General features: G+C 44.8%; 1 protein-coding gene across 1 annotated transcript; it reads right to left on the minus strand.

The window, feature by feature from the left end:
* Positions 1-1,287: 1,287 nt before the first annotated feature.
* Positions 1,288-5,414, minus strand: LOC123452856 (GATA transcription factor 20-like). Its single transcript, XM_045129583.1, has 4 exons — positions 5,011-5,414; positions 2,965-3,459; positions 2,114-2,275; positions 1,288-1,998 (listed from the first exon to the last, which is right to left on the minus strand). The coding sequence occupies exons 1-4, from the start codon at positions 5,242-5,244 to the stop codon at positions 1,903-1,905; spliced, it is 987 nt and encodes a 328-aa protein (XP_044985518.1). The 5' UTR covers positions 5,245-5,414; the 3' UTR covers positions 1,288-1,902.
* Between the last annotated feature and the right edge of the window lie 8,860 nt (positions 5,415-14,274).

Raw genomic sequence — 14,274 nt, forward strand, 5'->3', positions numbered from 1 at the left:
TAGGTTAGTTATATGCTTCTCCCTCGCGCCAAGGGACCCAACCCATTCCTTCTCCTAAACAAAAGAAACACACATTAAATTATTTAGTCCACATGACAAATACTACCAGCACATTTTGACAAATACTACCAGCACGTTTTGACAAATACACACGTTACATTACGAATATACGAGTTTGGCTCCTTTTTTGGGCCAGATCAGATCCTGTATAGTCGACCAGTCCGTAAAAGTTTATATAGTGACCCGCAAAATCCGCCCCCCTCCTTGTAAACCCTATCCGCACGGCACCGCATATCCCAAATCCACCGCTCAATTTCTCTCTGCACGCGACCTCACCCCCCCCCCCCTCTCCTCTAGATGTAGTCGGTGGGCCGCGGCACTAGCAAGGGCGACGACCCCAAGCGGCGTGATGTGTTGCCTCCGATGTCGTGAGGAAGAGGGCCGCCCAGAAGTACACCAATCGCGGCCTAGAGCCGCCGCCATCGCTTCTCCGCCGCGAGATGGAGTAATATGACCGCAGGCAGGCACGACTCTCCTTCGATGCATGCGGCTCCTCCTTCGAGGGAAGCTCGACTTGGGCGACAAGCTCCCGTTCGTCACTCATCCCGACTTGGGTGAAGAGGGAGTCGGAGGCAGACGCGGATCCGTAGCGGCAGGCGGTTAGGGTTTAGGGTTAGGGCGGTGGTGTCGTTGGGCGGAGGACTTCCTCCCCTCAATGGAGGCGAACGCCACGGAGGCTGCCATCCTCGCGTGCAGTGCGCTAGAGGAGGAGGAGGCGCGAGGAGGAAATCGACGCCGTCATCTACGAGCAGGGGCTCGCGAAGGTGCGTGAGTTCGATTAGAAGGAGGAGGAGTGCCGTTGCGAAGCCAAAGCGCAGGAGGCGATCTACATCGACCTCACCTCCGACGAGGATTGATCGCCGCCGCACATAATGCATGGTAGCAAAAAAAAATGTGGGGTGTAGCAAAACAATCCGATGAACTCGGGTTACAACTCCCACGAACGTGTATGCAATTTTTTTAATGAACGGTTGCAGCAAAAAATGATACCGGCTGTAGCAAAAATTAACACGGTTGTAACAAAAATTAAACGCCGGTTGTAGCAAAAAAAATCCAACGAACTCGAGTTGCAACCAAACGCGGATGTAACTTTTTTTAATGGACAAATTGTAACAAAATGAAAAACGGTTGTAGCGAATTTTAACGTGGTTGCGGTAAATCTGGACGAAAAAATGTTGCAAGCCCTTGACCAGCCAGCTGCGCGACTGGCCGCGCCGACCGAAAGCGTTTCCCAAACTTTTAACGTACCCTTTATTTTGACTATATAGCTTAAAAAGAACGATAACATTGAGTCGATGCGTCTTGATGAGGCATGCAAGTTGTTGGATTGTGCAAGGTTGAACCAAGCCTCAACACATCCAAAGCATCATTCCCATGGCTCCTGTCCTGCTGACGGGCAGCGCAAGGTCACCCAAATCCTTCTTCTCTTCTCTGGCAGAAATAAGGAATTCCCTCCTCTCCTACTAACACCTCTGCACCATCCACTTCCTCACTTACATGAGTCACACAACCCTCTGCTCCTTTTTATAACACACTCTCTCAATGCAAACGGACTCTTTTACATGAGACACTCCTATCCTCAACACAACACTCGTAAACTCTATGCTGTCAGAGTCTTCTTAAGTACTAGTGTTGTTCATGTTCAAGACTAAGGCAAGATCTTGGCCATCTCAGAAACGCTTCTCTGTATAGCAGCCAAGGCGACGTTGCGACTGAATGGTTCACTGCCGCCAAACTCCACATGCCTGACGCCTACCCGCTGCACCTCAACGCGCTCATCCGCTTCCTGCAGCAACCTTGTCTAACTTCCTCATCAGCTTCGCAGCGGCCTTCCATGGCGGTCTACTTCCTCGGCTTGAGCATGTCGCCGTCGTCCATCTTGGCGAACCTCCCCCGCACCCTCGGCTGGTTATCTGCCAGAGCCTTCCTGCAAGCATACTGGAAACACAGAATACAAATCTTATCTTCTTCTTGCTGAATTACTACTTGTGTACTAGCAGTAGCAGTAGCAGAAGAAGAAAAGTAAGAGATGTTTGTTTGTTTGTTTGTGTACCTTGATCTTTCTGCCAAAGTTCCTCTCGATCTTCTTCTTCCTGTACCTGGAGAGCTTCTGCTTCCTTTCCTCGCTTTTCAGGTCACTGATGGTCACAAGCCTCTCACCAGATGCGTGCGCGTTTCCCGCGATCTCAGGCCGAGGGGTATTGCCACCAAGGTTCTGTCAAAAAAGAGGTAACCAGCTGATCCTAGTAAGTCATCTTGGTCTTGCAATCCTCCTCATACAAAAAATGGACTTTGCGTGATGATCCTACCTAAAAACATACACTATCATGAAGAAATGCCATTTATCTACTACACGTGCGTGCGTGTGCGTGTGAATCAGAGAACATATACTACTAGTATCTTGAGTGTCCGAAAAACCAAGAAACTTGAAAGATAGTACTACCATATAGTAGCTACTGCCTTTGGGAGGTATCAGCTAAAGCATCGAGGAGGCCATTAAGGGAAAGGTGGCTTTGGGCAGAATTAGTAACCTCTGAAATCACATCACTAGCTTAGCTACTGCCTTTCCTTCATAGCTTGTACAGAATGGAACGGCCTTTTCATGTTTGAGCAAAGCACTGCACTGCACTACACTAAAGACTAAACTGCACTCCATCTTATTCTTAGTACAACTACAGTGAGGTTTTTGTCCAATGCCATCAGAAAGCAACGCCTTTTAGGTTTGGTTTATGTACTTATCGTCTCTTTCGTCGACAGCTGTGCTCACTTAGTTAGAACTTAGATTAGACACACAAAAAGTTCACTAGTGCTTGTCACAATAATTCCATTTCCATCTAGTCTTGTGTCGTGCAGTGCAACAGAGAGGGAGAGAGAGAGTGGGAGAAAGGAACTGATGATTCATACCTGAATGTCACCCTCGCTGTAGGCTCGCCGGAGCCCGAAGGCGGCCTCGAAGTCGAGCCCTTGGAAGTCGAGGAAGTTGGGCCTCGCCGCCGACCCGTTCATCCAGTCCGCGGAGTTGAGGCACCCGGAGCTGACGCTCTTCTGGAGCGAGCATTCACCAGCAGCAACTGTCGACGAGGAGGAGGCCCTGAGCTCCCCGGGGACGTCCTCGACCTGCAGCATGGGGATCTTGACGTCCAGCAGCTCCGATATGGTCTCCTCGATGGCCGACTCCTCCATGAGCTCCTTCTCGCACTCGTACAGCGCCTCGCTCAGGCCCATGTCTGAGGCACTGATGGCGTTGTCGTCCTCCCCGCCGGACATCATGGAGATGGCGGCCGCGACCGGGTCGAGGGCGAGCAGCGGTTCCTCGACTATGGGCTCAGGTGCCTTGAACAGGTCGCCCTCTGCTCCCAGGTCATACTCTGATATCAGGGATGGCTGCCCCATGTCCGCCTGTTATTTTATTTTTTCACACGGAACAGAATGTCAGAGTTGGAGTTGACAAGTCAGCTTAATCATCTAAGCCTAACAGAATGAATGAGAAACACTTAAAATTAATTCCTGGCATTTAGAATGAACCAAGCAACTAAATTTCTACAGGTACTCGTATGTACAATGAAGTGAACATGAAGAGAGCAGGGCAATTCATTCACTCATTGATTCATTCAGTAAAACTAAAAAGGAATAAGAGTAAAAATAAGAGTAGTAAATTGTTTTAATGGGTTGCTAGGTGGTGGTACTGGTATCTATGGCTCATGCATGGTTGCATCTACTATTGGTTGTATTCTAGTGTGTAGGTGCACATGTGAAGTGACGGCAAGTCCCTGTCATGCAATAGTTGCTACCACCACCACCACATGAGCAGAGCAGAGCACAAGAGCATATACCGCTCATTGACAGTGGCATCTCAAATTGGCCAAAAACACAACCTAATTCGACTCCTCACTTCAAATTGGCAGCTAAAGGGGAAGGTGAGTTAAAATATCTCTGTGTTGATTCAAAGGGAATGAAAAGTTGGGAGGCAACAAGGCCAAGTGTTATCTGAGATATTTTTTTACATACAAGCAGTGAGGGTCATATAATCTGCCGTCGAGTTCGATGCTATGATAAACCACAAGCCATCTGTTTTCTCCTGAATGAATGAATGGATACTCTTTACATCCATCTGTTTCCTCCGGTGAATTAGGATTAGTTTGAGTTAGGCAAAATTAGGAGTTTGATGGATGGATGGATACTCTTTGTATGGCAGTGGTGATGGACGTTGACGCATGTAGATGTATTGATGTATACTATAAGTATATATTAAGAGATGATAAGCAGTCTTTATCAGTAGCTAAAAATGTGCCTTTAGCTTTGTATGTGTGACAGTGTGATTGATGTTGATGACAGGTAGGAGCAGTAAAGTACTTGTGTCTAGATATTATTATTGAGTACAGTATGTTTGCAACAAGAAAAGGAAAGGAAAGTAAAGTAAAGTAGAATGGAGAAGCAATGAGTGGTTAAAGGTTGGCAGTATTAGAAAGAAATGCTATGGTTAATTAGTGGAGAATTTATTATTAAGAATTGAGTTGCATCCAAGAAGCAGAATCAGACAGACAGACAGACAGGAACACGAACACGCCTGTGTTAAAAACAAAGTGTAATTTTATTTTTTTTGGTTGATGGAAGAGAAAGTGATTTTTTTTTTCTGAATTTTCACCGGAGGAATATATTCCTGTCACTTGTATGAGGAAAGGGGGAACCCCAATTCTCAGTGACAGATTTACATAGAGAAATGAATGAGAAGAGAGAAAGAGCTAGCCGACTGAGTTGACCCGATCTGATGCAGGGGAGCAGATTGATTACTTACTTACTTACTTGCACAAGATTAAGAGGAACCATCTATGGTACTGACTGCCTAATTGGTGCAGTGCAGTGGCATGCATCTCATCTCATCTCATCTCATCTATGCAGATGCAGACGAAAAAGAACACATGGGAGTAAAAAAAGAAAGATGGTACTCACGAGGTGGTGGAAGATGTCGTCTTCCCGTTCAGCGGCGGCTTGATGTTGATGCAGGAGAGGCAGAGGCGGCGGCGGCGGTTGCGCCGGAGCAGCGGATGAGGAGGAAGTGGAGAAGGAGTGGCCTGGGTCGGAGAAGACGGGGGAGTAGGAGTAGGAGTAGGAGTAGCCCGAGGCCGGCCCCGGCGGCGAAGAAGGGTAGGATGGGGAGAAGCTCAACCCCGCGTTGGCGAACATCTTGGTCTCTCTCTCTCTTTCTCTGTGGGAGGGGAGGGGAGGAGGGGAGGGGATGGTGAATGAATGAATGAATGAAGGAATGGGGTTGGGAGAGATTGGAAAGGATGGAGGCCGCCGGAGGCAAGATTTATAGGAGGAGCAGGGGAAGAAGAAAAGCGGCGGGGAGGAGGAAGAAGGAGACAAAGAGAGAAAGAAAGAAAATCGTGTCCGGCGTCGCCATCTATCACATGACAACAAACAACAAGGCAGTGGTGGGCCGCCTCTTTCTCTCCCGACCCGGACCCAAAAAGCCCGACCCGATATTGCCCATGGACGGGCCTGGGCCTAGATCTTGAGCCCGATGGCCGGGCTCGGGCCTAGTAATTTTGAAGTTTAAGGAAGAGGCCCAGCCCGAGGCCCGAGGTTCGATGGGTTTTTTGACCAATGGACCGGGCTTGGTCCTCATTTTTAGGCACGATGGTCGGGCCGGACCGGGTTCGGACCTGTTTTTTTGCATCGGTCTTTGGTAGGCCCGGTCAGAAACCCTGCCCGGCCCGAAGGATGGCCAAGTATACATTGGACTCCTTTCCACCTAACTAAATCACCTTTGTTTTTTCGTTTATATGCCATCATACCCTTTTACTCACCCATTTTTGTCGACATTTTCATCTTACTTGCGTGCCTTAGATCACCATCCATTCGCCCCACATGTTACGCCACACCCATCGACCCAGCCAATGGGCCGTCACAAAACCAACCTATACCATGTGCCAACCTTAACCATGTCCATCTCCTCACCTGCACTGTTGCATCGCCTCCTTGCACTGCTATACATATCACGTCAACGCTACATACATCACCTTACCTTTTTCTATATATTTGCGGCATCATCGTTCTGACAGCACCCTCAGCGACCCCTCTTGTCATGACAGAAAGAGAAGAAGAACTCGGTTGCCTTTTGGAACAACATTGAGAGTGGTTGTAGCCAACCACACAACATATACCCTCGCTATGGTCAAACAAAAAGAACAAAATAATATACTCCTATGTAACGACATACACCCACGACCTCCATTCATTCACTCACATTAATTCGAACTCATCCTCGATTAATTGCCACATAAGTTACCTTCATCTTCCTCTTACCGTCTGTTTATTACATATAAGCAACGTTTAAAGCAGATTACAACTCGTGCCTTCCACCTAGCTAGTTGTTTGCTTGTTTGGTTGTTTATACCTCCAAAGCCTTTACTCATCCATTTTGTCATTCATTTTCATCTTATTTGCACCTCAGATGACCATCTATCGAGGGGTGGACACAAGCTCGGGCACTCCGGGGCGCGATGGTCATGTGCTTATACACACTAGTCATCTCACTGCAGTTACAACGTAGTAAAGGTAGCCCGGGCGTGGCCCAATCATGTCTCCGCCCATGCATCCATTGTCATGTTACCCCACCCATCTGTCGCTCTTGTTGTATGTCAGCCAATGGCTGCCTTGGCACTAATCTACACCTTGGAACGACCTTAATCCTATTATCCATTTCCTAACACCAACATTCATTGCAGTCCTTTCCAACTAATTAACCCACTTTCACTTTTCTGCTTATATGTTGCCAAATCCTTTTACCGATCCATTTTTGTCGTCCTTTTCATCTTATTCAAGTGCCTTAGATCACCACTCGGCTTCCCACATGTTATGCCACACGCATCGTCCAAGTCGATGGGCCGCCACAGACCAGCCTATACCATGGACCAACCTTAAGTTCCTTTATGTCCTCACCTGCACTTTCTCACCCCCTCCGTTCCATCGATATATCATATCGCATTACCGCGACAGACATCACCTTATTGTTTCTATATAATCGTTGCATCATCATTTAGCCGCACCCTTGGCGACCTCCTCTTATCATGTGAGAAGGAGAAGAAGCTCTCGATCATTTTTGGACCAACAGCTAGAATGCTTCTTAATGAAAGTAACCGTAATAGCCTGGCTTATTAGGGATGATAGACTACTCATATCAATAAGGAATTCCTTCTTTTTCGGGAACCCATTCGAACAGAACTCCCAGGTTAAGCGTGCTTGGCTTGGAGTAGTTCTAGGATGGGCAACCGATCGGGAAGTTGATCCCGGGTGCGCATGAGTGAGGACAAAGTGTGCAAAAAAGACTAATATTGATATGCGGGGCCAGTCTAGATCCCGCCAGGAGTAACGACCACCGGCAGGTGTGTCCGGGGCGTTACAGTAACAACATACAATCTCATCATGGTCAAATTGAAAAAAGAAAATAATATACTATTATGTAATGGCATACACTTACGATGTCATCAATTCCATTCACTCGCATTACCCCGAATTTATCCTCGATTAATCATCACATAAATTAAGTTCACCTTAGTGAAAGAAAATTGTCGCCAAACCCTTTACTCATCTATTTTTTTTCATTCATTTCCATCTAATTTTTGTGCTTCAGATAACCATCCATCCAGGGACGGAGACAAGCCCTAGGTACACCGGTCCGTGGCCAAGCACATGTGCTATATATTCATGTCTTTATAGCTATAGTGTAGGGAAGCCGGCCCGGGCCAAGCCTATCCTGCTCCGCCCGTGTATCCATTGTCATGGTACCCCTCCCATTTGTCGCTTTTTTTCCCTCAAAAACAAATTGTTGCTTTTTTTGGCTATATCAGTATATGGACTGCCTTGGAAGCAACCTACACATTCGACCAACCTTAACCCAATCTATCTCTCATATATGTCATCACTTCTCATATTTCTCTGCAAGCTATGGTTGATAGATTTGTCGTAGCCTCCCACAATATTCATTGGAATCCCTTCCTCCTTGGTCTAGACCTTCTGGGGACGAGGTAGCTCATCTACATTTATTTCACATCCTTGGTTATTCCTCTTAACATAGAATTTAGAGAAGAAGCACTCGGTTGTTTTGGTTCAAAAACAATCAAGTGCACTGTAGCGAGCCAGATAACATACAAACCTCGTCATTGTCAAACAAAAAGAAAGAAAAATATATACTCTTATACAATGTCATCCACCCTTGCAAGGATTTATTTGTTGCTTGAATTGTTGCCGACTAATTATATATTGCCTTTTGTTCATCATTTTGATGATAGGTTAATTAATTAACAATATTGAATGACCAACTATTGGGCCATTGCTGCTTACTCTCTAGGATATCTCCTTTTGCTATTCATGGTTGAGTATGCGTGCAGTGACCTATATTACATAAATATAAATTATTTTGTTCATACTATGGTGCAATACCAGAGCAAATATCAACACAAACACGACATAAAGGAAAATGCATTGTCCCTGGGTGAAATGACTTGAATGAATTCCGGTAGAGATAGGGACACATGAGAATCGATTGAGCCGTCATCATATTGAGAGAGACGTCAATGATATATTTTAATAACTTCTATACTTCTAATGAACAACTTGTTATCAGTAAATTCTTTCGACTGTACACCGATATCAACGTCCACGTTAAATTGTTTTTACTAATCGACATCACTGTCATATGTCCTCACTAATTAGATATATATATCTTACTTGGTGCATGATGTAGATGCATGGCTCCTTTTTCCTTCCTCTACGAACAAAACAAAAGTAAACCATGAGCTAGCAGCTAAATTCATTCCTAATCTCGTAATATAAAAGTAACTGACGTCATTAGAGATGCATGATCTATCGCCAAGTCACGCGCCCACCCATCAAGTTGCACTGTTTGATGATGTATATGCTACATCTAAGGCACCTAACCATCATCTTGTTGGCCAAAATAATCATCATCTTGTTACTCCATCTAACACAGTTTTTCAGTCAGATTTATTAGTTAAGAAATAAAATATTTTAAAAATTGAAAAAGAAAAGAATTCTGCTAACAGTTTCGTCACTTGTGCATGCATGCAATGACATGGTCAAATATATGGTCATGGAGCATGTGGTCGGGTGTTACTCCTGCCAGATGATTATTGGCATCCTGTATTAATCCATCGAAGGCACCTAATCATCTTCTTGTTGACCAAAATAACATGCAATATATTGAAGTGATCCAAGATATTCTTTAATAATGTTAAAATAGAGTATGATTACCTTGGAATGATCCAAACTAGCTAGTTGTATATTGTCGAATTTGGTAGCTAGTTAATTTTACATATAGGGTGAGAGCATGCACGGGTTTTGGCATTATGTATGCATGTAAATTATGAAGATATTTTGAAGAAGAAAAAATAGAGTACGATTATAACAGGAATGAGCCAAACTAGTGTCTGATCGAGTTTGGTAGCTAGTTAATTTTCTAAGCAGGACGAGGACGTACCGTCTTTGGCATAATATGTAGTAGATTTTTTGTTGTTGAGAAGATCTTGGGATTTGGTGCGTGTTTATGGGAGGGAACTCGAAATATATATCTTTTCGGCAATGTGTTACTATCTGAAGTAGAACAAACTAAATACTCCAGCTCACATTTCTGAACCAAAATTCTCCATGCCGTGCAGAGTGGCCGGACCAGATTCTTGGGAATTAAAGGCACATATATGAATTCGGTTGGTCACCAACACAAATTGTCTTGCAAAAAGGGAGACGCGTGATGTAGAGTTCAAAGTACACCATGCTTGCTACTAGCTTTTTTGCAAAACAAAAAAGCAAAAAAAGAACATGCCTGTACACAGCTTGCAGCATGTTATTCACTTGGAATATACACCCGCCCTGTCCTCCTCCAACATTTCAATTTATCGATCACGCGGTTTTCAAAATTTTGTTTGGATTCCATATGTGCATCACCCTACCTGTCTATCTATCTAGCTCGAGGCCACTTTCAAACCCATGAGGAAAATGACGCGATAATCCTTGCTTTATACATACATGGCTTAAAACACACATATATTTATAGCTATCTAGATATATTTTTTGGTAAAGGAATGAGGCGTGCAACATGCAATAAACAAGGAAAATGTTTATTGAATTTTTTTTCTAGATCCTGCGTGAGCAAATTAAGGCCAGTAGATAGGACATGTTCAGTTGATCTCAGTATGTTTTTTTGTGTGTATAGAACTAATACTTAGTTCTAGTTCATGCATGTATGTATGACTAGTACAAATTTTACAACTGTAGTGCAATTTTGTGCATAATATAAAGGAAACAAAAACTAAGCACGATCGAGTTGGACTCTATTTGTTGACAAGGAATCTCAAGGAGAGAGGTGAGTGAGTGAGTCAGTGGGAATCTCGTGTGGTGGCCAAATTCTAGTGGCGCCTTCTTCACTCCAATTCATTTTATCCTCACACACAAGCTAACAACAGGTTAGTAGCTAGCTAGCTAGCAACGGGTCTCCCTCTCACCCTGTCAATTTGTGAGGGTGATGTGCAGTGCATGACCTTTTCACACATGCCAACTGCTGACGCTAGCTACCTTGCTGCAACTTGCTTGCACCAATAATCGGCGCCGCGGGTCCTGCAAGTCATCCTGCTTCTATAAAACTCTTTAATCTTGTTGGTAAAACACACAAAGTCTCCTTTACTTACTGGCAGCTTGCATCAGGGCATCTGCTGCTGGCTTTGACTGACACCTTAGTTAGGTTAGTTCATGGGGGTGATATGTATGATAGCTACTAGAGCTTGGGATTATTAGCTACTACTCCCTTCATTTCTAAATATAAGTCTTTTATAAGATTCTACTATGAATTATATATGAATGTATATAGTCATATTTAAAACATAGATTCATTCATTTTGCTCCGTATGTGGTCTCTAATGAAATCTTTCAAAAGACTTATATTTAGGAACGAAGAAAGTAGTTGGTTTCATGAGTGTGCCTACATGCATGCTAAGGGCATCTCACTCGCTGACCCGCAATTTTTTTCCCGCATCAGTCTAAGGACAAGGATGAGGGAGGCTGCCATCCGAACGCCGTCCGCATACATTTCAACAATTAATTGAACTAATCGGAAAAAATTCGTACAAACAGACGATTTTCAAATAAACTAGAAGAGATTCATGCAAATACGATGGATTTCATATAAACATAATGAAATTCATTACATTTCAGACATACTTTAACTAAAAGCGAAACTTGTCTGTCTTTGAAGGTATAATTCCTAATCTAAATAGTCATCGGCAACCGTTCACCGCTGGACTGCCATGAGCCTCAGGGATTGAAGTTTCGGCACTTGCCTTCGCCTTTTCCAGCTCATTCCCAGTAGCCCCGTCGCCGGAGCTTCAGCAGCTAACCAATCGACGATTATTAGACCGTCAAGCTTGGCATCATGCGGAGAGGAAGCTCGCTGGCCTTCCCGTGACCTGAGCGGCGACGACCTACCATGCACTACTCTTCCTCCCTACCGGTGACACCCGCGGACGTGTCGGCTTCATAGTCATGACAACTAGGAGCGGGCTTGGTGGAGCCGGCGATGTCCTTCTCGTCATCGCTCTTGCCCCACACCTCATCCCCCGCCTCGTTGAACTCCTTGTAGGTGACCTCCAGTTCCGCATGGAGCTGGCGTCACCGCCAACGATCATGGTGGATCTAGCGAGCGAAGCGGTAGGACTCGAGCAGCATCGTCCTCTCTGCCACATTCGTGTCCGTTACGATTGCCCTGTCGTCATCAAGGTACTCCTCTGCCCGCGAGTGCGCCTAAAGGAGCCAGGGGTTGTAGGACGCATGTGCATGCACCTCTCAGAAGTGCTCCTCCCGCTCATCCCGCATCATGTCCATGTAATGGGAAGGAGCCTCGTCGATGGTTAGGGCACAATGCACCAACGAGGGTGGCACCGGCTCGTCATATATCGCCTCCTCCACTGAAACATCATCGGCATCTGGCTGCCTGCTGGCAGCAATGGAGACCATCTCCTTCTTCTACTCCGGCATGAGCCAGTACCATAGAGTTTTGGAGCGCGAGGAGACTATGATGAGAACGGTGTGGAGGGAAGAAAGGGACTTTGGAGCGTGCCACCCGAGAGAGCACCGTCCGTGTTTTTCAATGCAACACTCTCCTAGCTGGCGCGGCTGCTTCAGTGTCGACGCTAGTGAGAGGTCGCGTCCGCTCAGCCCGGGCATGAATGCGGCCAGTGACGCTCTAGAACAGCGCTGACCGTTTCGGGCTGAAAACGCTCGGGCGATGTTTTTCTTTTGGTGTGCTAGAATGGTCAGAAGCGGGTGGGGCAGCGGTGCAGACGCACGCAAACCCTCCATATTTATCTTCGGTTTATGAAAAAAACACGTCTTGCAAACCAATACAGACCCATGCTAAATAACTTTTATGGTCCGAATCACACGGTTCGGGTGTATGCGGACGGTTGAGGGAGATGCCCTAAAGCCCTTGCATCTAGATGTAGCATGGGTGCATCGATCCATGGGAAACACGAACCACATCATACAGAAAGTCGTCGCTAGCTACTGGCTAGAAGCTGCTTCACTGTAAGTATTTCACTATCCTCCAATCTCCATATACGTGTACATGGGTGCATGCCATGCCATAAAGAAAAAAGGACAAAAAGGAAAGAAGAGAAGAGAAAGTGTTGAAGAAAGGGAAGATGCACCGGGTTGGTTTTCTACTAGTGGAGAGCCAACATCATCTTTTGTAGAGGCAGCCATGCATTAATCATACTCCCTAAGTCTTTAAGATATTTCACTAGGTGTCTACATACGAAGCAAAATGAATGAATCTATACTCTAAAATATGTCTATATACATCCGTATGTAGTTCATTAGTGAAACTTCTAAAAAGACTTATATTTAGAAACGGATGGAGTATATGTCATGTGCGTCTACACCTTTTAGAGGCAAACCATGCATGGACAACCCTTGTTCCTTAACCGGCAAGCCTTGCAATTAATGCAACAACATCATTGGCCGTCTAATTAACAAATTGCTATATATGGTAACCCTTTTTAGTTCTTTTGGGGGGCCTACATTAGTGAGATCAAATCATTTAGGTCATCAGTGGACTGTAGGTCGTCGATTCAATGCACCACCGCCATCCACTAGGATAGCTAGCTACTTTTTCGTTTCTTTTCCATCAGAGTCATTATATTAGTTCACACACAACACAAAGCTACCTGTGCCCTTGGTGTCATAAAAAAGTGATGCTTTGGACATGTCTTGGGTCGAGCTTTTAATCTTGTTTTACTAGTGGTAAGGTTGTGATTGTTCAGACTGGGAATTTGAACATCATATGTATATACTTTTCTAAAAAAAAATCTATTTCTAGAATCTTATAATATTTCCTGTTACTTAATTGTAATTTGTTGTTATTTATACATGTACTACGCTAGAAGTTAGTGGTCAAAGTTACATCAGACACGTCATGTCAGTGTCCAAAATATCATTTATTTGTGATATGAAGGAATTTTAAACATAAAAATGTTTCTCCGGTTAATTTCAATCCCTGGATCCACAACTGCACGTACTTCAGTCCACACTTCGGCCCCACCCTCTTCCACCTTCCTCCTCTCAGCGATAGTAAATAAGTACCCTGCTTCTCCTTCCCCTTGATGTATATAACCAAACCAACAAAACATACTCAAATAATGCATTCTACAACCGGACGTCTCAAATTAGAAACCTCAAATCTATACCCTCCCCAGGTTAACCTTGTTCTTACATGATGCATCCTTCATAAATAGATCCTACAATGGGGTTGTGATGAACTTGTGTCGGAGGAGGAAGATGTGACGCGTGATGATGTTGTCAGCTCCGATCATGATGTGAAGGCATTTGACAACGAGGTCTGGAAGAACAAAATGATGAAGTGGGCTCAGAAAATGCGACACAACAAAGGTCTAGAGGAGGAGGAGGAGGAGGACGACGACGAGAACCTCACATAGTTATCATTGATGAACTTTTCCTTTTCAACCATATGGCTCTTAATTTGTATTGTCGTTTGTTAGTAGTTAGGATCGACTGCCATATGTTAGTAGTTAGGATTGACTGACATTTGTTTTCTAGCTACCGGTGTGTGGTAAGGTCACCACTAGTGAAAGTGGTGATTACTATGTATGCCGTTTGCAACCAAACAACGTGGAGTTTGTCAAG

The sequence above is a fragment of the Hordeum vulgare genome, chromosome 1H (genome assembly GCF_904849725.1).
Source record: "Hordeum vulgare subsp. vulgare chromosome 1H, MorexV3_pseudomolecules_assembly, whole genome shotgun sequence".
NCBI lineage: Eukaryota > Viridiplantae > Streptophyta > Magnoliopsida > Poales > Poaceae > Hordeum > Hordeum vulgare.